The 25,925-nt window shown below is 41.9% G+C and overlaps 1 protein-coding gene across 3 annotated transcripts in view; it reads left to right on the top strand.

Moving 5' to 3' along the window:
* Positions 1–621: 621 nt before the first annotated feature.
* The window catches only part of zbtb40 (zinc finger and BTB domain containing 40), a 113,957-nt gene continuing 88,653 nt past the window's right edge, over positions 622–25,925 (top strand). For 2 of the 3 annotated variants that reach the window (XM_063033298.1, XM_063033296.1), the window contains exons 1-4: positions 622–710; positions 5,080–5,902; positions 8,004–8,137; positions 8,868–9,066. In XM_063033298.1, the coding sequence (XP_062889368.1) occupies positions 690–710; positions 5,080–5,902; positions 8,004–8,137; positions 8,868–9,066 (1,177 nt within the window). In that variant the 5' untranslated portion in view covers positions 622–689. Of the gene's footprint in view, positions 711–796; positions 1,544–5,079; positions 5,903–8,003; positions 8,138–8,867; positions 9,067–25,925 lie in introns of those variants that run through there. The other variant, XM_063033297.1, reaches the window with a different exon arrangement.

The raw sequence follows: 25,925 nt of genomic DNA, 5'->3' as shown, positions 1-25,925 counted from the left end.
AATTTCAATTTAATCCAGGCAAAAAGTGCAGTGTCCACTTGTAATGGAAAATTGGAAATATATAAGTAAAACATTGGGAGAAGAGTGTTCTCACAGTTTCACTGCATGGAAAATATGGCACTCTCTTTCACAGACGGTGATTTCCAGGAGTACTGCTTACACCTACAGTCACTGAAGAAGGGTTTCAGAATTGTGTCAAGGATTTGGAGAACTGGAAATTCCGAACTGGTGGAGAACAGGAAGAGTTTGCCAGAAGAAATTGTCTAATTCATAATGAAGAAGCAGCAAAAATGCTTTTCAAAAATGTCGGCTTTTGTGGTATGTGGCTACACTGTCATACGAAGTTTCATCCTACCTTGTTGAAAGAGGCTTCAGTGCAGAGAACCACATACTCTCAAAAATCAGAAATCGCCTGGACATTGTAAAATATATTGTGCATTAGAGGGGCGTTGACAAGTATGAATGTACTTCCGGGTTCTCAGAAATGCGCACCACTCAGAAAGCACGGACGGCCGGGCACGAGCCTGCGCACCACTCAGAAAGCACGGACGGTCGGGTACGAGCATGCGCACCGCTCAGCAAGCACGGACGGCCGGGTACGAGCCTGCGCACTGGCGGAGCGCTCGGTTGGACGGGTAGCGGCCTGCGTAGGGCTGCTCGCTCACGTGGTTCTGGAGTCCGGGTGTGGGATGGAAGAAGCGGCGGGCGAGGTCAGTGTGGGCTCGGGAAAGGGTGTTGGGCTGATTGGCTGTTGCTAGGGTTTCTTTGAGGCGCGGCCACTGACTAGAGTCAGCCATGTCTGAGAGATAGGGCTGTCTTTCTGCGTGTCCCCGAGGCCGGCGCTGTGAGGGAACCCCTTCGCTCCGGAGGTAATGCCCGGGTTCCGGCCGGCAAAGCCGCCCACTTACCCGAGAGCACGGTAATTTAATCCGCGAGGCTGGTCGGCAGTCCATAGACTGGACCCAACACAGTTACAGTCAGCTGGGCCTCCTTCCCCATCCCTCGGTCTCTAAAGGCTAGGAGACCAAGAACCTTTTTAACCGGTTTCGGCACGGTACGTGCATGTATCCTTGCAACCTTTAATATGTACAGCAGGAAGTACTGCCGAATTCCCCTTTTAAATCTGAAGTCAACAGATTTGCATTTAAATCTCCTGCCCTTGGGCTGGCTCATCTATGAACTCTTCTCAGATATGTAAGCATTCTGTGCTCGCTCTGGGCAATCTTGGCCACGTCCAAGAAAGCGCACACTAGCGCCTCGACTTCCTCAGGAGTCCAAAGAAATTTGGCATGTCCTCTTTGAGCCTCAGCAATTTTTAGCGGTGCAGAATAGAAAGCATCCTATCCAAATGCATCACGGCTTGGTATGAAAGCTGCTCTGCTTGTGACCGCAAGAAACTGCAGAGAGTTGTGGACGCAGCTCAGGCCGTTATGGAAACCAGCCAACCCTGTGGACTCTGTGTATACTTGCCGTTGCCTCGTTAAAGCATGCAACGTTTTCGAAGACCCCATCACTCCGGACATCCTATCTTTTTGGGCAGAAGGTACAGAAGCTCGAAAGAAAGCTTGCGCCACCAGGATCAAGGACAACATCTGCATACAGTTATAAAGTTATTGAATGGTCTCCTGGAATTATAATTTGGAGGGTTGACCTCACAACTTGCCTCGTTTTTACCTTCCACCTTACTGCATTTTTTCTGTACTGTAACGCTTGATTCTGCATTCTGTTATTGTTTTACCTTTTACTATCTAAATCTGTGATTGTAATGAAATGAATTGATCTGTATGGACAAAATGCAAGACAAGTTTTTCGCTGTACCTTGATGTATGTGACAGTGATCAAATTCAAGGTCAAGTTCAGCTGTCATTCAACCATACTCCTGAATAAAACAAAACAGCATTCCTTCGGGGCCAACCGTCACACAACACATACTGTGCAGAAATCTTAGGCACATGTATATAGCTCGGGTGCCTACGACTTTTGCACAGTACTATCTTTGTCAACCTGGAGTGGAGAATTGGTGTGTAAATCTGGAGGGAGTAAAGGATGTTGGGGATGGTGAGGGTGGAGGGGTGTGGGACACTTAGCAAAGAAGGAGTGCCAGGGTGAGGGAGGTGGCGCACGTGCAGACACATCCAGCCTGAGACAACATGCAAGCTCATTTGATTCCACACAATTTACTGATCATTACAGAATGTCTCTCTGGTGGTTCTTACTCCCTCCCCTCTCCTTTTCCCAACCATGCCCTTCCCACTCACAGTCTACAATAGAGGCCCCTATCAGGATCAGTCACTTACATATGTCATGAAAATTGTTTTTCTTTTTACGGCATTAGTACAGTGCAATACATAAAATTAATATGTATTGCAAAAGTCTTGACACCCTAGCTATATATATGTACCTAAGAGAGTATGGTATAACTACAATAACAGAAAAACAGTCACAAAAAAATGCAGTCGAAGTATCTATAGCCTATAGATTGATGGTGTATGGGATGTTGTACAGGAGCCATGTTTCTGCAAGAACAATCATGCAGCAGTCATCAACGAGCTCGTGCAGCTGCAGACCAACACAGTCCAATTTGTCTTCCTCTGAGTGAATTATGGAGGGCAGCCCCTAACCTAGCTGCTCCTTTGTTTTGCATCTCAAAGTTGAATAATATTTCTTTCTGAAACAGTACGATTCTTATTTATCTTTGTCTTTACATTCTTTTAAACAGATCAGCTGCAATTAACAAGCATTCATTAGCCTCACTCCCACAGCATCAATAGCATTTATGCCACCAAGACAACTTTGATTCCCACTTGATATCTGACATACTCTTTGTTCTTTTCACTACTCCACAAGCTTGTTTTCTCACTTTTGCCGTTCTCGTGAAGGCTCTTTGACCTGATAAGCTAACTAAGTTGAGTGTAGTTGCTATTACTAAGGTGCTTGGGAAGTTGAAAGGTCAACTGGACCAGATGGACTACACCCCAGAGTTCTGAAGGAGGTAGCTGAAGATATTGGGGAGGAATTAGTGATGATCTTTCAAGGATTGCTAGATTCTGGAATGGTTCCGGAGGACTAGAAAATTGCAAGTATCACTCCTGTCCTTAAAAATGGAGGGAGGCAGATGAAAGGAAATGATCGACCAGTTAGCCTGACTTCAATGGTTGGGAAGATGTTGGAGTCCATTATGAAGGATGAGCTTCGGGGTACTTGGAGGCATGTAATAAAGTCATCATGGTTCCCTTGAGGGGAAATCTTGTCTGACAAATCAGTTGGAATTCTTTGAGGAAATAACAGGCAGGATAAACAAAGGAGGGTCAGTAGATGTTGTTCACTTGGATTTTCAGAAGGCCTTTGATAATGTCCTGCAAATGAGACTGCTTAACAAGATAAGAGGTCATGGTATTACAGGAAATATACTAGCATTGATAGGAGATTGGCTGATTGGCAGAAGGCAGAGAGCGGGATTAATAGGGGTCGATTCTGGCTGGCTGTCACTGGCAAGTGATGTTCCGCAGACATCGGTATTTGCTCCGATTCTGTCAATGATTTCCATGACAGAATTGATGGCTTTGTGGCCAAGTTTGCTGACCATACGAAGATAGGTGGAGGGGCAGGTAATGTTGAGGAGGCAGAGAGTCTGCAGAAGACAGACTCTTTGGACAGATTGGGATAATAGGCGAAGAAGTGGCAGATGGTATACAAGGTATAATGATCATGCACTTTGGTAGAAGGAATAAAAGCAGACACTGTTTTCTAAATAGGGGGACAATTCAGAAATCAGAGGTGCAAAAGGACTTGGAATTCCTTGTGCAGGATTCCCTAAAGGTTAACGTACAGGTTGAGTCAGTGGTAAGGAAGGAAAATGGTTCATGAGAATGATTCAATGAATGAAAGTGTTCATTGTGAGGAGTATTTGTTGGCTGTGGGGCTGTACTCGTTGGAGTTCAGAACAATGCACCTATCAATGAACCTGTTGAATCTAGATAGAGTGGATGTGTAGAGAATGTTCCCTGTCGTGAGTGAGACTAGAAGCAGAGGGCACAGTCTCAGAATAGGGAAACGTCCATTTGGAAGAGATGAGAAGGAATTTCTTTAGCCAGAGGATGGTGAATCCGGAATTCATTGGTGCGGGTGGTAATGGAGGCCAAATCGTTGAGTATATTTAAAGCAGAGGTTGTTAGGTTCTTGGTTTGTCAGGGCGTCAAAGGTTACAGTGAGAAGGCAAGATAATGGGGTTGAGAGGGATAATAAATTAGCCATGATGGGAGCAGACACACTGGTCCTATATCCTAACTGATTCTTTGTCCACTATGTTCTGATTTAAGCATAGAACATAGAATAGTACAGCACACTACAGGCCCTTCGGCCCACAACGTTGTGCCGACCATCAAACCCTGCCTCCCATATAAGCCCCCACTTTAAATTCCTCCATATACCTGTCTAGTAGTCTCTTAAACTTCACGAGTGTATCTGCCTCCACCACTGACTCAGGCAGTGCATTCCACACACCAACCACGCTCTTGAGTAAAAAACCTTCCTCTAATATCCCCCTTGAACTTCCCACCCCTTACCTTAAAGCCATGTCCTCTTGTATTGAGCAGTGGTGCCTGGGGAAGAGGCGCTGGCTATCCACTCTATCTATTCCTCTTATTATCTTGTACAATTCTATCATGTCTCCTCTCATCCTCCTTCTCTCCAAAGAGTAAAGCCCTAGCTACCTTAATCTCTGATCATAATGCATACTCTCTAAACCAGGCAGCATCCTGGTAAATCTCCTCTGTACCCTTTCCAATGCTTCCACATCCTTCCTATAGTGAGGTGACCAGAACTGGACACAGTACTCCAACACAGTTGGAGTATAGTTTCCACATTTTCTGCTTTTATTTCAGATCTCCAGCATTTGCTGTTTCTATGATTTTCGCTAACCTATCTCCCGTCCACATAAGCTGCCTGATGTATTAAATATCCCCATCATTTTCTGTACGCATGTGTACAATATTGTCTTGTTACTGAGTTTAAAAGAATGTGAACCATGTGTTCTCAGATGCCAGAGGTTCATTCAAGATTTTTCTTTACTTTTTCAAGGCAACGTCTGGGGGTATTATCTTGAGAGATTTGAAGGTGATCGATACCATGGAATTGCCAAACTACAGCAGGCAGCTCATGCAGCAGCTGTACACCTTGAGAAAAGAGGAGCAGTTCTGTGATTGTACCCTGTTCATCGGAAACACTAAGTTTAGAGCACACAAGCTTGTGTTAGCTGCCTCCAGTTTGCTATTTAAGTCTCTCCTGGATAACACGGACACAATTTCCATTGACCAAGCTGTAGTGTGCCCAGAAGAGTTTGCTGTTCTTTTGGAGATGGTCTATACAGGAAAAGTGCCTCCAGGAAAGCATAACTTCACAAAAGTTGTTTCTGTTGCGGATAATTTGCAAATGTTTGATATTGCTGTAAGCTGCAAGAACATTGTGGCAAACCTGATGAAGCACACTGTGGTAAGCGAGGTGCAGGTTTCTCCTCCTGCCGAAAATGAAGTGACGCAGCAGATAATCGCACAGAATCCAGCTGGCACAGACAAGCATTGGCTGTCACAAGAATCAGGGAAAAATGAAGTATCTGATTCCACTAATGCCAAAGTCATGATGACTTCAGACCAGCACATTCCTGTGAAAAGATTATGTTGCACTGGCACGGTAGACTTTGTAGAGACGACACTTCCCTTTGAAGAAAATGTTATGTTTGCTGATAATGTTGAACCAAAACAAGATGAAGAACACAAACAAAATTTACCCGAAGGAAGTACAGATAATAGCCAGGACATCTGTAGTTCTTCAGATGGTGTTGGATTGATCAGTGAAGAGATGGTTCCTGAAGGATCCAGTAAGAAAGAGAAGCCTGTGATCCCAGGTACAGTTCGGCTTTTGAGTGTGAATTTTTCTGTGTGAGCAAAGTTTATATGTAATTTACTGATGCACTAGCATATTAGTTAGGTTACAGACAGCCAGTAAGATTTCTGAACCTTTTCTTATGGGCATCCGTTAGTCTCATGAGACCGTGGATTTGCACCTTGGAAAGTTTCCAGGGTGCAGGCCTGGGCAAGGTTGTATGGAAGACCAGCAGTTGCCCATGCTGCAAGTCTCCCCTCTCCACGCCACCGATGTTGTCCAAGGGAAGGGCATTAGGACCGGTACAGCTTGGCACCGGTGTTATCGCAGAGCAATGTGTGGTTAAGTGCCTTGCTCAAGGACACACTGCCTCAGCCAAGGCTTGAACTAGTGACCTTCAAATCACAGACGAAGGCCTTAACCACTTGGCCACGCGCCAACACCTTTGCTCCAGAATAATTAGATAAAGCTGCAATTTTAAAAAAAATAACTAGTTTCAGTAAATTACTGGATTGTTGTTGAAAACACGGATCAGCAATGTCCTTTGTGGAAGGAAATTTTTTACCCTTGATTAGTTTGGCATTCATGTAACTCAGACCACTAGTCCTATCTGGTTGAAATTGATCCTAAGATCAACAGCTGCAATGTAGTAATTGTTATCTAGGCTGCACTGCTCATTCTGGATAGAGTGTACCCATGGTTAAAGGCACCTACAACCATCCTTTTTCCGTGGCACATACATCATAGCAGTAAGAGTTTAGATCATCATTATCGGTAATGCAACCACGTTTATACGTTGCATAACACAAGCAGCCCCTCACCTCTGACTATCTGTAGCTGTGATGATTAATGTATGGTGAGAAAGAGTGAAAACATGCCACGTTTGTTTTCCTCAGGTTCTGAACACCCAACTTATGTACATACACATGTTTAGGGAGCTAGCTGGTTGGGTTTGCCAGTTGCAGAGCTGTAGGCATCTTCTGCTGTGGGAGAACTTGGTCCACAGCAATACACAGTTTAACAACATGTTGCCTTTGCTTGGCCTATGTTCTTACTTAAATATATTTTGGGGAAAATGCATTTCTGATTTGTGAACTGTTATGATTATGAATGGTTCTCAGTAATGTTACGAGAATACACATAAAATTAAGATGTTTGCTGGCCTGGGCTAGCATCAGTGGCATCAGCAGTTGGTCTGCCACCTGCCCTCAGGGGAAGGAGAGATAAGGAACAATGGAGCAGCGTCTGGAGATGTGTAATGGAGGGACGTGGGAGAGGGAGCTGTCTGGAGCGGCTCCCCCTTTGAACCCTGAACTGTTTGAAGTGATGGACAGGCGATACCCCAGCAGGGGGATAAAAAGGGGACAGGTTCGCTAAGACAGGGACACACGCCACCCGAGGTAACGAGACCCTGGAAGCGGTACGCTTCTCACGAGTGGGTGAGAAGTACCCGACAACGACCAGGGTGGAAAGGTACGATCAGCGGGAACCCGGTGTGTGTCCGCCCTTGCCTGGGTGCCGGGTTCACTGCAGAGGATCGACCGCATCTGGAGGAGGGGTCACAGTCGGTGACCTCAGGTGACATCACCAAGGACCCGCCCAAAAGTTGCTTGTGAGCCATCCCGCCGGTCTGTGAGTGAAGCCGTTCTGAATGATCAGTTGTTCCTGTTCTCTCTGTCTCTCTTCCCCCACCTTGTCCATCGCCATGGCAACGATTACTGCGAACTGAACTACTAACTGGACTGAACTTTGAGTCATTTTGAAATTGGTCATTTACCCCTAGACAACGATAGAGCTTGATTGATGCTGTTATCTTAATTCTGTGCACATGTGTGGTTATCATTGTTGAATTGTTGCATTTATTATCCTTTCGATTACTGTGTTGCTTGTTTCTTTAATAAAACTTTCTTAGTTCTAGTACTCCAGACTCCAACTGAGTGATCCATTTCTGCTGGTTTGGCAACCCAGTTACGGGGTACGTAACAGTAACAGAATCTGCAAAGGACCTGTACTTAAAGGTTAACGGGTTTAGAAAATATTAGCTGAGTCGTGTCAAATTTAATGTGATCTTATATAATATTCATTTTCTGGAAAAGTAATGGTGGATTTGTATCTCTGAACAGAAGAATCTAGGAATCTGACAGAACAGGAATTCCTGTTGCAGCATAAAGATGATCTTGCAGAAGCAGTCCAGGATCTGCGAGCTTTAGTGGATTCTGTAACCAAATGTGATGACATCCCATTACCAGAGAAAAAGGTATTGACACACTTGTTATTTCAATTGTAATTGCTTCCCCCAGCTACATTTGCCCCCACTTTCATGCATACCCGTCAACCACCCCCACACAGCAGACAAAGATGATGTAGCCCTTCCCTAACTTTAATTATCTTATTCAGGTGAAATGTATTTGATCCTCTCCCACCTCTCTTGCATACGAGGCTTGGGGATCAAGAGTGCCCTGTGGTGTAAATACTTTTGTCACCAGTACAATTTCCAAGGTTGGATTGTTTTCAATGGACATTATAGGGCAAACATTTAAAAGGCAAAAGGGAAGGAGATTTAGATTGTTTTGATTTAGGTTAAGGTGTTGAATAATTTTTTTAAGCATTTTGGTTAACTTCTGAAATTTTAATATTCAAAAACTATGTACTTAAATTTTAAGTTTGAAATGTCTCTGATAATGAGTACATTTGATCTAGCCCAGTTCTCCCAATCCCACTGCCTTTCTGGTTGTCAGGGATATTTTGGGGTGAGGCATCCTTGTGTTACTTTACATACTGTTACTTTCTAGGCTATGTACGGGTGGCGGGGGGGAAGTCTTGTTGTGGGTGGTGCAGCATGATATTCCTTCTGCGTCGGATCCATGCAAGTGCAAATATGGATTAACAGCAAGTTGTGCTCCCAGGAAGAGCGGGGTTAGATGTAATAGGGTGAGCATGATCTGGCCCATGAAACATAATTGGTGTACACTTATGTTCTACCTCAGGTATTTTTAGACTGCTGTAAAGAAACAGAAAGTAGTGAAGTTTTCAGCAGATTACTGGATAAAGTTACAGAAGAGAAGACTTTGCAACTAGAAACTCTGCTATTTGTGCTTGATCAAAGTAAAGAAGCTTACCCCAGGCTAAAAACTGTGCTTCAGAACTTAAACCAAAATCTGCCCATAGAACGTTTAATCCTAACTGGTAAGTTCTTCATCAGTAATTGGTTAATATAGTGCAGGTTCTGTACATTGTTTTCCTAATTAATAGTTTGATGGTCTATAATTTGAATCTAGAGTTTGTAACTTTAAGAGGATGTTGTTTCAGTGGGGCTATAATGCTGCAGTGCATGCTTTGTAAGTAAGGGTTTGTTAGCACTACAGCTTTAAATTGTAGTGTATGTTTTTTAAATCAAAGCAATCAACCTAAAAAGATCTCCATGTAATTATGAAGTGTTTTTCATGTGTTCAGAGTGGTCCAAAGCAGTATAGTGATAATTAAGTATTTCTGAAGTGTATTCACTGTTTTAATGTACTACACATGGCTGGCAGTAAAAGCAAATCCCAGTCCCCAAAGGAATAATAATGTAAGGTATCAGATCTGTCTGTATTGGTTGAGGGTACATTATGGGAGGAACACAGGAAGAAAGATCCTGCTTCTTTTCTCAAAAGTGCCTTTGAAATTTTTTGCATCCTGAGCACGGAGACAAAGTTGTTTTTAATTGAAGATGACATCTGAGTGAGAGCAAAACGAATTCTTAATACAGCATAAGGGTGCTAACATAGTGTATACACTCGGATCTCGAAAGTGTAGTTTGAGCTCTCAGGTTTTGTACTCAACTAACGATTTGACTATTGATCCACGTGTTTCACCTGAAACATTCCTGAAATTAGTGTTAACTTGTCATTGTTGAATGTGGCAGCCAATTTCTGCTCAGCAGGTTTATAGACGCAATAGTGAAAAATAGTTCTGAATTAGCTTTCAGAGGGATAGATATTGGCCAGACCTTGGGTGGATTTCTCTGCTCTGTGAAGAGTACCAGATGATCTATTACAACCCCATGTTGTTATAGTTTCCCCTTTAAGAATACTGTCAGTTTCTTGTTTAAAGTTCTGTGATTCTGCACATGCTCAGCTTTATCTGCAGAGGTCTTGGACCTCTATGTACAAGGATACCCAAAGACTTTCAACAACAAAATATTTCACTCTGTATCCATTTAAAGGATATTCTGACTTTTTTTGACCAACCAGATAACTTTGGATCTTTGCGGGTTATAGTCCATCTACTATGTCCTTGCCTGTTCAGTGTATTCTCAGAAGAATCTCCCGGTATTTACTTACTTACTGCCTTTTTGTATTCCCTCATCAGCATTAAGGTTACTTTGAATCTAGAGGAATGTTGATTCCAGTATAATCTAATGATGACCAATCATTGTTAAGATTCGGTTCAGAAAAAAAGTCAATTCAAAAACTTATTTTTAAAGTAAGTCCTTGGTTTGTGAAGTAAGGAATATTCAACCTGCAGTAATCTCTTATCAGGCCATTTGGCTAAACAGATAATGTTTGCTACTCTGTCTTCCCACTATATGGGGCTCCAGTTCCTGCACTCCCTTTAATCCTTTATCCCCACGAGCATGAGAGGTGCTACACCTGCCCCGACACCTCTTCCCTCGCTACCATTCAGGACTGCAACCAGTCCTTCCAGGTGAGTGAAGATGGCGTCGCAGAGTGGCTGCTCTTTGCATGCAGCTTCAAGGGGAATCATCAGATATTCCTGTTTTGGACAACTAACACTGTCACAGCCATAGGTACTTCGGTAAACTAAAGAGTGAAAAAGCAATTTCGAGAGAAGTCAGACGGAATCCGAAGTATGTCAGCTCTGACGGGGTTTTCGGGCATTTACTTTGTACAAGACAAAACCTCACAACATAAATGGCTGTGACACTTCACTCCCTGATGAGCAAAACAACTTCTATGCAAGCTTTGAAAGGGAGTATAAAATGATTGCTATGGGATTTCTGTCTCAGAGGCTGATGTCAGGACAGCTTTTTAAGAGTGTGAATCCTTGCAATGTGTCAGGGCCCAGTGGTGTACTGAAAGCATATGCAAACAACTGACTGGAGTGGCCAGGGAAGTTAAGGACTGCATAAAAGCCAAGGAAAGGGCATATAAGATAGCAAAAGTGAGTGGGAAGTTGGATGTTTCAGCTTTTAAAATCCAACAAGGGCAACTAAAAAAGCTATAAGAAGGGAAAAGATTAAATACCAGATAGTAAAAGGATACTAAGTTTTTTTTCCGTTATATAGAGTAAAAGGCAGGTGAGAGTCGATGTTGAAAAATGATGCTGGTGAGGTAGTAATGGGACAAAGAAATGGCAGATGAACTTAATGGGTACTCTGCATCTGTCTTCACTGTGGAAGGCACTAGCAGTGTGCCAGAGGTCATTGAGTGTCAGGGAGCAGGAGTGAGTGCCATTGCTATTACAGAGGAAAAGTGCTAAGCAAACTAAAAAGCCTTAAGGTGGATAAGTCAGATGGACTACATCTCAGAGTCCTGAGAGAGGTTGCTGAAGAGATAACGGATGCATTGATCATGATCTTTCAAGACTCTCTTGTTTCTGGCATGGTGCCGGCAGACTGAAAGATTGCAAATATCACTCCACTCTAATAAGGGAGGAAGGCAATTACAGGTTAGTTAAGGAAATTATGGGTCAGTTAGCCTAACCTCAGTGGTTGGGGAAGTGTAGGAGTCTATTGTTAAGGATGAGGTTTTGGGGTACTTGGAGACTAATGATAAAATAATTTCTAAGTCAACATGGTTTCTGTCAAGGGAAATCTTTCCTAACAGATCTGTTAGAATTCTTTGAGGAAGTAACAAGCAGGGTGGACAAAGGTGTGGCAGTGAATGTCATTTACTTGGATTTTCAGAAGCCGTTTGATAAGGTGCCACACATGAGGCTGCTTAACAAGGTAAAATTCTATGGTGTTACAGGAAAAATACAGCCATGGATAGAGGAATGCTTGATAGAAGGCAGTGAGTGGGGATAAAGGGGGCCTTTTCTGGCAGTGACTACTGGTGTTCCTCAGGGGTCATTGTTGGGAGCGCTACTTTTCATGTTGTTTGTCAGCCATTTAAGTAATGGAATTGATGGCTTTGTGGCAAAGTTTGTAGATTATACGAAGATGGGCAGAGGCGGAGTTAGTGCTGAGGAAGCAATGCGATTGCACAGGACTTACACAAATTGGAAGAATGGGCAAAAAAGTGGCAAATGGAATACAGTGTTGGGAAATGTATGATGCATTTTGGTAATAGGAATAATAGTGCAGACTATTATCTAAATGTGGAGGTGGTTCGAGCATCAGAGGTGCAGAGGGACTTAGGAGTCATTGTGCAAGACTCCCAGAAGGTTAATTTACAGGTAAAGAAGGCATTTATTTCAAGGGGAATGTTGAAAGGACTAAAAAGGGTGGCTCTGGAGAAGATGTTTTCTGTGGTGGGGTATCCAGAACTAGAGGGCACTGACACAAAATTGAGGGGCCACCTTTCAAAATAGAGGTATGGAGGAATTTTTTTAGCCAGAGAGTGGTGAATCTGTGGAATGCTCTGCCACAGACTGTGGAGGCCAAGCCCGTGGGTTTATTTAAGGTGGAAGCTGATAGCTTTCTGATCGGACAGGGCATCAAAGGATATTGTGAGAAGGCACATGTATGGTTGGATCTGGGATCAGCCATAATAGAATGACAGACTAAACTCAATAGGCCAAACGGCCTAATTCTGCTGCTATGTCTTATGGTCTTATGGACAGTGTTCAAGGGCATCTTCAGTCTCTCACTACTGTAGTTGGAGGTTCCCACTTGCTTCAAAAGGGCATCAATTATGCCTGTGCCCAAGTGAAATAGGATGAGCTGCCCAGTAACACTGTATCTGCTGTGATTAAGAGCTTTGAGGGGTTGGCCATGGCCAGAATTAACTTCTGCCTAAATAAGGAACTAGACCAGCTGCAATTTGTCTAATACCACATTAGGTCGACAGCAGATGCAGTCCCACTGTCTCTCCACTTGGCTTTGGACCACCTTGATTATAGGTGCTGTTTATAGATTATAGCTCAGTGTTCAACAACATTACCTCTTCAGTATTAATCAACAAGTGTCAAAACCTGGACCTCTGTACCTTCCTCTGCAACGGGATCCTTGACTTCCTCATTGGGAGATCGTAGTCAGTGTGGATTGGAAGTAAAGTTTCATCGCTGACAAGCAAAATGGGTACCTTGAGGATACTTGCGTATTCTGCTGCTCTACTCCCTCTACACTTACGACTGGCTGGGCACAACTCAAATACCACCTACAGGGGTCCCCAACCTTTTTTGCACCGCGGACCGGTTTAATATTGACAATATTCTTGCGGACCGGCCGATGGGGGTGGGGGGGGTGGTTGGTGTTAGTCAACAGTGGGCGTGACAGGGAATGAGGAAAGGTGCGGCTGACTCATATTGTTTCATATCACCAAATCATATCGTTTCCTCGCGGCCTGGTGGTTGGGAACCACTGATCTATGATTTGCTGATGACAGAGCTGTTGCTGGCAGAAACTCCGATGGCGAGAAAGACGCGTACAGGAATGAGGTAGATCAGATAGTTGAGTGGTGTTGCAACAGCAATCTTGCACTCAGTGTCATTAAGATGAAGGAATTGATAGTGGTCTTCAGGAAGGGGAAGTCAGGAAGACACATACCTGTCCTAGTCGAGGTATCAACAGTGGAAAGGGTGAGTGGCTTCCAGTGTTTGAATGTTGGCATCTCTGAAGATCTATTCTGGGCCCAATATATTGGTGCATTTATGTAGCAGGCACCCCAGCAGCAATATTTCATTAGGAGTTTGAGGAGATTTGGTATGTCACCTAAGGCTATAGCAAATTTCTACAGATGTACCATGCAGAAGATTATGACGTGTTGCATCACCATCTGGTATGGAGGTGCCAACGCACAGATCAGAAAAAGCTGCAAAGGCTTGTAAAATCAGCCAGCTTCATCATCAGCACTAGCCTCCCCACCATGAAGGATATTTTCAGAATGCAATTCCTCAAGAAGTTGGCATTCATCGTTAAGGGCCCTCAGAATTCGGAGTGTTCCTCTTCACATTGCTACCATCAGGGAAGGAGATACAGGAGCCTGAAGATCCACACTTGGCATTTTAGGAACAGCTTCTTTTCACCATCAGATTTCTGAATGGACCATGAACACTACCTCACTTTTTCTGTCTTTTTGCAGTATTTATTTTTTATTTATTTCTAATTGTAACTTAGTAATTGTTTTAAGTATTGTACAAATTTCAAGGCATATGTCAGTGTTAATCAATTTGATTGTGAATCAGCAGTGACACTTTACCTACATGTCTGCCTGGTTCATCTATTGTATCTATTGCTCCTGGTACGGCCATCTCTTAAGTTAATGAAACCTGGTGCAGATGGGAGATTGCTTTGTTGAGCACCTTCTTTGTCTGCCGCAGAAGTCAGTGTTTCTTGGTGGCTACCCATTTTAATTCAACTTCACCTTCCATTCTGACGTATCTGTTCATAGCAGCCTCTACTGCCATGATGAGGCTGAACTCAAAATTCAAAGTAAATCTGTTATCAAAGTACATATATGTCACCATATACATCCTGAGATTAATTTTCATGCGGGCTGTCACAGTAAATACAAGAAACAAAAAGAATCAGTGAAGGACCTCACCCAACAGAACAGACAACAACCAATTGTACAAAAAAAATCATGCAGAAGGACTGAGTTTGAGCTGTCACTCACCTCATTGCTGACAGAGGATGTTTTTGAAATTCTGAGAAATGTTGACTATAGTTTATATTGGTCTCCTTCAGTTTTTCTGTTTTCTTTCTTGTCGCCGATTGGCGAGTGGGTGCTTTGGGCGAGGAAGGGGTTGGGAATTTGGGGTCTGATGTTCAAGCTGGTAATTTTCTGTGTGAGCAACCTGTTAGATTTTTGTGTGCCAGGAAGGTTGGGAGTTTGATGTGATTGTCTGCCTTTGATTTTTTTATGTGGGAGGTGCTTGGGGGTTAGGGGTTTGATGAGACCAAAAGACCGTAAGACATAGGAACAGAATTCAGCCATTCAGTCCATCGAGTCTGCTCCACCATTTCTTTATGGTTGGTCTCGGATCTCATTCAATCCCATATACCTGCCCTCTCAACACATCCCTTGATACCCCGACCATTCAGGAATCTATCAACTTCCGCTTTGAGTATACCCATGAACTTGGCCCCCACTGCAGTCTGTGGCAGAGCATTCCACAGATTCACTGCTCTTTGACTGAAAAGAAATTCCTCCTTATTTCTGTTCTAAAAGGTTGCCCCTCAATTCTGAGGCTGTGCCCTCTAATTCTGGATACCTTCACCAGAAGAAATATCCCTTCCACATCCATCTTAGGTAGTCCTTTCAAGATTTGGTAAATTTCAATGAGATCCCCTCGCATTCTTGTAAATTCCAGTGAGTACAGGGCCAAAGCTGTAATTTTTATTGAATTTCACTGACATGTATCTGAATAAGCGATGAGTATTCTTAGAGTTGGGAATGGCGTAGAAAACCTCCAGCCTCATTGGTGGTGGCACAGGAAGGAGAACTGATAGATATATAGTTGAAAGGATTGGATAATCAAGGTACAGGTATAAATCTGCAGACAGTTAAGTGTAATTATGTACTTGCTCACCCCGACTTATGGACAGTGGACTGTAGGTGATGCTGAATGTGATGATTTTGCTTCACTTGATAGTATTGGCATTTTGTGTTAAATTTCAAGAAACTAAAAGAGCTAGAGCTGGCAATATTGCAAATGGATGAAACGGCATAGTGGACACATGAAATAAACACTTGATTGTTATGTTTTTCGTAGAGGGCTACTGTGCTGCCTGCCCTAAGGAAACTAATATTGAGTCAGGAAGGAGCAGTGCAGTTCCATTAACCTTGGTTCAATCCTGACCTCTGGTATTGAATTTGTAAATTCTCCCTGTGAACCTGTGTGTTTCCTCTGGGTGTCCAAGTACATGCTGGTAGGTAAGTCAACTGACCATTTTAAATTACCTTGGGTTTGAAGGCAAGTTGCTGAATCTGAGAAGAGCTGATGGCAATGAGGAGCGAGTTAAGTGGGGTGGGTGTAGGAGTTGTGTTTAAATGCAAACTTGATGGTTAGCGTAGATCAGGGGTGGCCAAACCTTTTACATTCCATGCATCAATTTTTTCACGCACGAGTTCAGATGTGCCATATAACTCTTGTACCCCCACAATTCTTGTAAAAAATATGTTAATATAGAACTCAAGCGTGAAAAAATTGACGCATGGAATGTAAAAGGTTGGCCACCCCGGCGTAGATGCTGTGGGTGAAGTGCCTGTTACCAGATGACCTGAAGACTCCCATGTGACGAAATCCGAAGGATTATTCATTATGGACTGTGCCTTTAAAACGAGAGAGGGTGTCCCGCTGATTCAGAGAGAGAGAGAGAGAGAGAGAGAGGGGTGCACTGAGCAGCTCGTGAGTTGCTATGGTGATAGAGGGGCAGAGCTATATAATGGACAGCTGGTGTTCAGCATGTTTGGATATATATATACAAGTTCAGCTGGCTTTCTGGTAGACACACAGAGGCACAGAAGAAATGGATACTGGATGAGCTTTGAGTGCCCACAAACGGGTGGGTTTTGTTGATCGATTGGGAGAATGGACCCGTGGCTCTCGCAGTTTGGGAAAAGGGGTGACCGGTGGAAAGCTATCAGTCTGTTTAACCCTTGCCTGAGTTGATAGTTTTACCACGTGAAAACAGTACCTTTAGCGTGGTCACATTCGGTGACCTTAAAGGATTCGGAGGACCACAGAAAGATCGACGGCATTGGCTTACTTGGATAACAAATAATCTCTCTCTCTCTCCTCAATTCTACTTAACTCAATATCACGAACTGAACTGACTTCATTTACATATCGGAAGACTGTATCAATTACCACCTAAGTTTGAAGAAGTTTGGGTTTTCTATTTACACACCTATATATGCATTAACTCTGCTAACCTGTTTGATTTATCTGGTTTTATATTACTTTATTATGTAGTTACTAATGAAATGGTGTTAATTAACAGCAAAACCAGACTCCAGGTGTGTTCCATTTCTGCTGGTTCTTTTAACCCGTTACGAGGTACGTAACACCCAAAACTGAAATAAATTGTCAGGAATTGAATAATGGCATTAAAGGATGACATTCCAGAAGATTCTCATTCCCTGCTTATAAAAAAAGATGTACAGTACTGTCCAAAAGCCTGAGGCATCCTAGCGTGTGTGTGTGCGCGTGCTCTCTCTCTATCTATCTATCCATATATATATACACACACACACACACACACACACACACACACACACACACACACACACCCACCCCCACCCCCCAAAGTCTCTTGCATAGTATTGTGTATTACTTAAAAATAATATGGTTGGGAAACAGAAATAAGATACATAGCTTTGTATTAGCTCAATAGCATTAAGTGTTATTTAGTAACTGGAAAGACATAACATATAGTACTGTGCAAAAAGTCTTAGGCACCTTAGCTTTATATATTTGTGCCTAAGACCTTTGCACAGTACTGTAGCTGAGAACATATAGTCCTCTAAAATAAAGAGCTGGAAAATTCTGGTGAATCAAAGCTATGGAGAAAAGTTTGGATTAATGACCCAAAGTTTTCTTGAATGTAAAACACAGAGCATTACAGCACCTACTCTAAGATCAATTCTAATCCTTCCCTCCAATATAGCAACACACATCAAAGTTGCTAGTGAACGCAGCAGGCCAGGCAGCATCTCTAGGAAGAGGTACAGTCAACGTTTCGGGCCGAAACCCTGACGAATTTCCAGTATCTGCAGAATTCCTCATGTTTGCCTCCAATATAGCCTTCCTTTTTTTTTCAATGTCCAAGTGCCTATCTAAGAACTTCTTAAATGCCTCTAATGTATCTGCCTCTACTACTGCCCTTGGCAGGGCTTTAAATGCATCCACCACTCTCTCTGTAAAGAACTTAGCTCTGATGTTCCCCCTATATTTTCCTCCTTAAAACTAAGATGGGGAAAAATCTGTCTATCCACTCTGTCTACGCCTGTTATCATTTATATTAAATTATCTCATTCTCCTTTGCTCCGAAGAGAAAAGCCGTACTCGCTCTTCATAGACATGCCCTCTAGACTAGGCAGCATCCTAGTGAATCTCCTCTGCACCCCCTGTAAAGCTTCTCATCCACAATTCTTTAGATTGGAAAATTGTTCGTGTTAGCACTTTTTTTTTAAATAAAAGCAAGAACAAGGGGATAGACTAATTAGCTTAATACATTGTGAGAAATTTATTAGATCAGTAATTAATTATAGAGTGACTGAATGCTTTTACATGTTTTTAATCATCTGATTAAAAGGAGGTAACATGGATTTGTAAAGGGTAGATTATGCCTTACGAACCAGCATTGCTTAAACAGATGCCTGTGAGCAGCATTGAAGTAGGACATTTAGCAATGTCTTTGAATCTTATGTAAAATGACTTTTTGAAGGTATTTAAAATTGATCCTTAAAAGGCTGTGGATTGAATTGAAGCTCATAAAATTGTTGGAAATGTCTTCACCTGGTTAGGAATTAGGCTGAGTGGCAGATTGACTGTAAGGAACAGGATATAAACATCATCCTTGGTAACACTGTCTATTATGGGATGTGAATTCGCTTACAGTTGTTTATAAATACCTTGGATGATTGGATTGAGAATTAATGTCTTCTGGGTTGGCATACTGATGCTGCCCCACAGCTCATTTGCCCTGGGTTTAACCCTGACCTCCATTGCTGTATGTGTAGACTTGGTGTGCTTTTCCTCCGACTGGGCAGATTTCCCTTGTGCTCTGCTTTCCTTCCACATCCCAAAAAAATGGCGAATTGATTAACTGCTGCAAATTGTCATTCAGTAGTGCACAGGAATTAAGCTGCTTCCAAAGGAGTATTTTACGTTATGATTAGTCTGATTGCCATGTATTAGATAGCAGTTTGTAAACTATATACCTAGAGGTTTTCCTATGATATTGGTATATGCTATGCTACAAATCAACATGAACTGTAAAGTCCAGTAAATGTCTGTCTATCTAGATGAGACTTAGCTGGTATAGAAAGGACATAAAAAAAGTAGAACTCAGAACTAAGATTGGTAATGTGGTTTTTCAAAGCTGTGTTTCACCCCAGTGTGTACATATTTCTAAGACACTGCAACTTCAAACAGGTGAACAGAATTGTAAACAAGTGTGGAAATACAGCATTTTCTCAGTCTGTTGCTAAAGTCCCAAACTTAAAGATAGTATTAGGATGTTCTATCTATCAAAAGGCTTGACCACGTGACTTCATCTGAAGTATATTGGAAGAGTTTATTTTTGCTGAAATTTCCCCGCTTTTCGAACGTTCGCTTTACGAAACCTCGCTGTTGCGAAAGCCCTAAATTAGTTGCCTGTTTTCGCTAACAGAAGGTGTTTTCACTGTTACGATAAGAAGCAGCGCGCGCCCCGAGCAGCCAAGCTCCTCCCCCGGAACTGCATTCTTGCCAGCATTGCTTAAACAGGTGCCTGTGAGCAGCCAATAGCAAGATGAGTTCTAGGGTATCGGAAAAGCCTAAAAGAGCTTGTAAGGGTGTTACACTTAATGTAAAACTAGACATAATGAAGCTTTTCGATCGTGGTGAACGAAGTAAGGACAAAGTGAGTTTGGCTTTTGGAAGTTGACGAAGATGATGTTGAAGAGGTTTTGGCATTCCATGACCAAGAACTGATTGATGAAGAGCTGATGCAGTTGGAAGGGGAAAAGATAACAATCGAAACCGAATGCAGTAGCAAACGGCCTGAAAGTGAAGTCGTCCAGGAACTGAACGTGAAACAACTGCATGAGATGATAGAAAAATGCGCGAGGCTAAGCAGTCAACCATACTGTCGTTTTTCAAGCCTTCCACATCAGCCACAGCAGACGACGAACCTCGACCTTCGACATCGAGGCGGGCAGACATAAAAGAAGATGACCTGCCTGGCCTGATAGAAACAGACGATGATGCGATGACACCCCAGTGCTCCCAACCTCCGGGCCGCAGAGAATGCAACGGTAGCCGGGATGAACCCCACACATCTTTAAGAAAAAAGCCGAAATAAACAAGCTAATTAATTAGGTGCCGCCCGGCACATAAATGTCGGCCCAGATCAGAGGTGATTGCCGATTGCGTCGCCTCTGATCTGGACAGACATTTACGTGCTGGGCGGCACCTAATTAATTAGCTTGTTTATTTCGGCTTTTTTCTTAAAGACGTGCTGGGTGTGTCCCGGCCACCGCTGCACCACTACATTCTTCGCGGATCAGTATCGGTTCGCTGCCCGGAGGTTGGGGACCACTGCACCACCCTAACATCCGACGACTCAGCCTAACATACTATCATCAGTGTGCTTGGCGCTGTCTTCCCAATTCTGGTAAGTGATACTACGCTGTATATATATTATTTCTACTTTATATAGGCTGTGTATTTTTATGTGTTATTTGATATGATTTGGCAGCTTCATAGTGTAAAGGTTACTGGAGGGAGTGTTTCTGCCGAGAGCGCATGCGTGAGATTTTTGCTACGGAGAACAGTGCAGCAATGATTGTAGAAAAGTATTTCTACTTTATATAGGTTGTGTATTTATCATATCATTCCTGCTTTTACTAGTATGTTACTGTTATTTTAGGTTTTATGTGTTATTTGGTATGATTTGGGAGGTTATTTTTTGGGTCTGCGAATGCTCACAAAATTTTCCCATATGAATAAATGGTAATTGCTTCTTCACTTTACAACATTCTGGCTTACGAACCGTTTCATTGGAACGCTCTACCTTCGGATGGCGGGGGATACCTGTATTTAGCATTCATTTTTCTGAACCAGGTTAAACTGGTGCAGAACCCTGACACAATGTTGTGGAGAAGAAAGTACGGGAAGATTGTTTCAGTTTATTTTATTTAATAAGTATTAGCCATTTGATTTTTGTGCATGTAGTATCTGATGGTGATGTGTGTGGACAGTGGATCCATGCTAACATGATCTTGTGCTTAAAAAATTGAGACCTGATAAAATTCTGTATTCACAAACAAAGAAAGCCTTTACCTGCTTGCATGTTTCTTAACCTGGGCAGAAAGTGATCGATTCATGTGAGAGGAAAGTCAACACTGTCACATCAGCATTTTTTAAGTTTTCTTAGAGCTTTTTAATGTCCATCCAGAAATAGTTGCTGTGAAGCTTCAATAGTTGCCTTTCCATGGGCATTGACTGAATGATACAACTTTAAAGTGCTTGTGTCAGCTCTGTTCAAACAGCTGTTCAGTCAGTTTTACATTCTGGATAGCCCTGTAAATTGTTCCTATTTATTCAATTCTCTTTTCAAAACTATCATTGAACCTTATTCTCCCCCCCCCCCACCATTATTTTAGCCAAAGCTTTCCACAGTAAATTGCAATGCAAGGGATTTGCCTGTTTGCTGTGACATCTGCCTGTTCATCGTTGGTCCTGCCGTACTGGTTTTCTTACTATTTAAATGCTGCTTAATTTTGATTAGCTCTATTATTTCTTTCTTTGACATATTTCTGAGGGAAATAATCACAGGTTCTGTAGTCTCTGTATAATTTAAATCTTTAATCCTTAATAATCTTCTGATAAATGCAGTCTTCAAGGTTTTGACATTCTTCCAAAAATGTGATGCCTGCAATACTCTTAACTAGAATTTAGCAGTATTTTATAATCTCTTTTTGTTATACTATCCTCCATTTGTTAAGCGAACAATTCTTTTCAATTTTATTTTGATGCTTTATCAATTCTTATCGATTTGTATGTAATTGGAATAAAAATTTGCCCAGGCTAATAAAGCAAGTAGAGCTGCATCAGATGTGTCTCCTTTTTTCCCTTGCCTTTGTGCATTCTGCAATCCAGATCTAAACTCTGGAATTGTCTTTAAACCTCTCATCTCCTCCCTCCTTTCAGACATTCAATAAAACCTAGTCTCATTTGGTCATCCAAACTAAGAATACAATGCTACCTTTTGCCTAATTACATTTCTGTGACAAACTTTGGAGCATTTTGTGATGTTAAAATTATTCTCAGCAGTTAGAATGTGAGTAGAGTGAATTGCTAACACTACTACCTCTGATATGTGCATGTCCTCATGTTGTTCTCATACAAACTGATGTAATGGAGCTTTGCTTCATTTAGTTAATGGTTCAAAGATTTGATTATGTGAATGTGAGCACTTCCTGTCCACAAAGCAGTTGTCATGGATTTAGTCATTCATTCCAAGTTAATGTTGAATGTGGCTCTGAAGGTTACTGAGAGGACTTTGGATTTGGAGGTATGTTCTATTTTTACAGGCGTCACTAAGTTGATTTCGTCAATAATTCAGAAGGTAAACAAAAATCACTCAATGTAGTAACCATAGTATTGAAATGAATGGCATCTAAAGAACATAAGATTGCAATGAAAGAACAATTACAAAAATTAGACAGTGAAAGAATGCATGAGCATACATCGGATTTTGAATTTTATAATATGGGTGTTTGTTCATGGAGGTGTCTGTAATTCTGGGATAATCTGTGAAGTCTACATGAAAATGTAATTGCCTATTTTAGCCAGTAGATGGTTGTACTGCTGAAACTTTAATTTGTAACGTTGCATCCAGATGCTATAGAAAATTGACTGATATATCTGCTATATAATTAAATAATTGTAAAAGGAAAGTATTGGTTCTTGTGATATCAGAAATGTTTTCATTTTGTAATGTGAATCGGTGTCTTGGATCTTCCTCTTAAAGGCTGTGCTTCACTGGGCAGGAAAACGGGATTCTTTAGGAAAGACATAAGTGCTAAATTTCTAATCAGTACTCTTGGAACAGCAACACTTTGCAATTGGTCTCGTTATTTGGACCCTACACTTTGCTTGGGAGATCGCTGAATCATAGAAAGTAAATGACAGAAGGATGATATTTGGTCCATCATGATATTGCTGGTAGAAGAAGAGCTGCTTAGCTGGATTAAACTTTCCAGCACTGGCCTTGTAGGCCATGGCTTTCTCATGCACATCTTAGTACTTTCTAACTGTGACAAAGATTTTCAGGAATGAGTTCCAGAAGACAAATGTACCCAGGAAAGCAAAAATCGAAAAAGCACAGGATCTAATGTAAATGTATATTGGTGAAAAATTGTGCCGGTGAAAATAATGGCATTGAAAACAAAGACATTCTTATGGCCTGATGTGTTGTATCCCAGAGTATTAACAGAGGAAGCCATTGAAGTATTGGATTAGTTGGTTATATTTTCCAGAATTCTATAGTTGAAGAATAATTCCTGCAAATTAGATTGTTACAAATATAATTCCACTATTCCAAAAAAGAGGAGGAAGAGGGAACAGGAAACTGCAGATCAATAATCAATTAATATTGTAAAAAATGCTAAAAGCTATTGATGTGGTTACATAGGATTTTTGAAGCTTTGATAAAATCACATATAAAAACACACAGAATCAAAGAGTCTGACATTGGCAACTTGCATAGATTGAAAATTAGATTAGTTGTAGGGAACAGTGAGATTTTTTTTATTGGATTGCCATATAGTAATTAGCAGGGTACCTCAGCTTGGTGTTTGGGTGTCAGCTCTTCATAACATATATCAATGATTTAGGTGAGGGAAGTAAATATAGTACTCTGACATCTGTTGATAAAGCTGAACTGGGATTGAATATTATGTGGAAGATGCAGAAGGTTCAAAGTGACTTGAAGATTGGACAGAGTGGACAAAAGCTAGCAGATACAGCGTAATGTAGGTAAATGTGAAGCTACCAGGAAAACAATGATGCCATTTTTAATATGGTGTTAGATTATGAAGAGGTGTGGTTCCCTGGTACATCAATCACTGAAATCAAATGTGCAAGGGTAGCAAGCAGTGAAGTGGCAAGTGGTATGTTGCCCTTCATAGCCAGGGGGTTTGTGTGTATGTCTTGTTGCAATTATACAAAGTCGTGGTGAACACACACTTGGAGTATTGTGCAGATTTAGTCTCCATAACTAAGAAAGAATGTATTTGCCTTAGACAGAGTGCAGTGAAGATTTATCTTTCTAATTCCAGGGCTGTCATATGAGAACAGGTTACATCAAAGTATTTGTACTCAACAGGTCATGTTTGCAGTGCACCCTTCTGGTTTGCTGGGCCCTAGTCTCGGGGAAATTTACTAAATACTGTGTAACATCTGACAAAGTAAATGAAAATATGTTGTGGTAGTACCATGGGATAACATCCAGTCACCCAGAAAATATACTAATCCAGCACCAGCAAAGTCTTGAGCATGCTGAATTGTTGGAGCTTTACTGTACCTGTACCTGGCTTCCTGGGGGAAGTTTGCTTCTGAAAGTTGCTGTAGATTAAGAATGGGCTTCAGCCATTCGCTCTGGAAAGCATCAGGACAATTAACCTAAAAAGCATTTAACAGAAAAAACATGGAAATTGTTCAGGAATGACTTGTTCAGGGAAATAAATTCTGGTCTACTACTAGTTTAGGAAAAGACATTATTAAGTTGTACTTATTCACTAATGACCCGCTCACTGATGCGCAGTAGGGGTTTTGCCAGAACTCGGATTTCAAGGCTTCATCAGAGTTGTCTCATTGGTGGGGAAACTGAAGGAGTTGGACTCGATGTGGATCATGCTGTCTCCTGTATCGGAGAGGCATTGGAGGAGTTGGAGCGCAAAAGTGATGTGCAGTCTAACAGTGAATGGTTATCTTCGTTGATTTCTTGTGATCGCAAGACTCTGTTGGACATTGTTAATGTAGAATGCTGCAAGTACGACTCCCTGATTTATTGGCGGATGGTAGGGAACTGGTCACTTGTGAGGGCTAGGCCTCAAACGTGGACCAAGGAACGCAATTCCAGAGTTGAGAGAGAGCAAGTCCTGAGAGCTCTGCACCAAAATGCACTGGCAAATGTTGAATTAAGGGAGCATCAAAGGAAAAGCAACACTCCAGTGTTTGGAGTCATACATTGCATGATTAGAAGAAGGTTTGTGGTTATCAGAGATTAATCAATCCAGCCACAAGGTGTCACTGTTGGAGTTTTGCTGCATTATCCTCAGCACAACCATCTTAAACCCCTCATCAGTAACTTTCCCTCTTGTTTTTGTTCCTTTCCACACGTTGTGTTGCATTGGGCAGCACCCTTGCATTTCTCTAGCAGTTTTCTCGTTATTTTATGAGGCTGAGTTGCTAGCTTGATGCTCAACCCAGCACAGATGGAAAGCGTACAAGGAGCCAGCTGGATTCAAACCCGGGAACACTTGCCTCGAAATCTGGTTTGAATGCCACTGCACCACCGGTCGGGTTTTCCCTCCATTATGATGTTGGAAATGGGAACATTTGCGGAGTGTTCAGTTCCATTTCGAACTGACAAATGAAGCATCCAGTTCCTGCCGTGTAAAAGATGTGAACAACCTTCATGTGTAGGCTAAAGATATTCAACAGTGACTATTACCAACAAGGTGCAGATTAATCATCTACCCTGGACACTTAGTGGGATTTTCTTCCTGAGTTCCCACCATGAATAGCCCGAGGATCCACAGTGAGTGACTTTCTGATATCCCAAACCATAAGACACAAGTCAGGAGTGTGATAGACTGTCTCCACTTGCCTGTTGGATTGGCAGAGAAATACTAACTATCAAGTGGAGTATGCATTTAAATTTTAGAATCTATTGGAAAGGTCTTACTATCCTCAATGTCTTTTTTAATCTATTTCAAGTGGGAAAGTATTTCCTCTATTACACAAATTTTTTAAAAAGATTTGAAAATTTCTGTGAATCAGATTGGAAATACTATATTTTTATTACATTTTAATATATCTGTGTTACGTGACAAAAAGTATGTAATACCCTGTTTAAGAACATGTTTTATTGTATTACTTCAGTTACGCTGTTGGGTATTTTCTGTAGCTTTTCTGTAAAATGCAGTGTGTTCTGTTAATCA

Source organism: Mobula hypostoma, chromosome 25 (genome assembly GCF_963921235.1).
Source record: "Mobula hypostoma chromosome 25, sMobHyp1.1, whole genome shotgun sequence".
In the NCBI taxonomy this organism is placed as follows: domain Eukaryota; kingdom Metazoa; phylum Chordata; class Chondrichthyes; order Myliobatiformes; family Myliobatidae; genus Mobula; species Mobula hypostoma.
The sequence above is the reverse complement of the archived record's forward strand: the minus strand, read 5'-3'. Positions and strand labels throughout refer to the sequence as shown.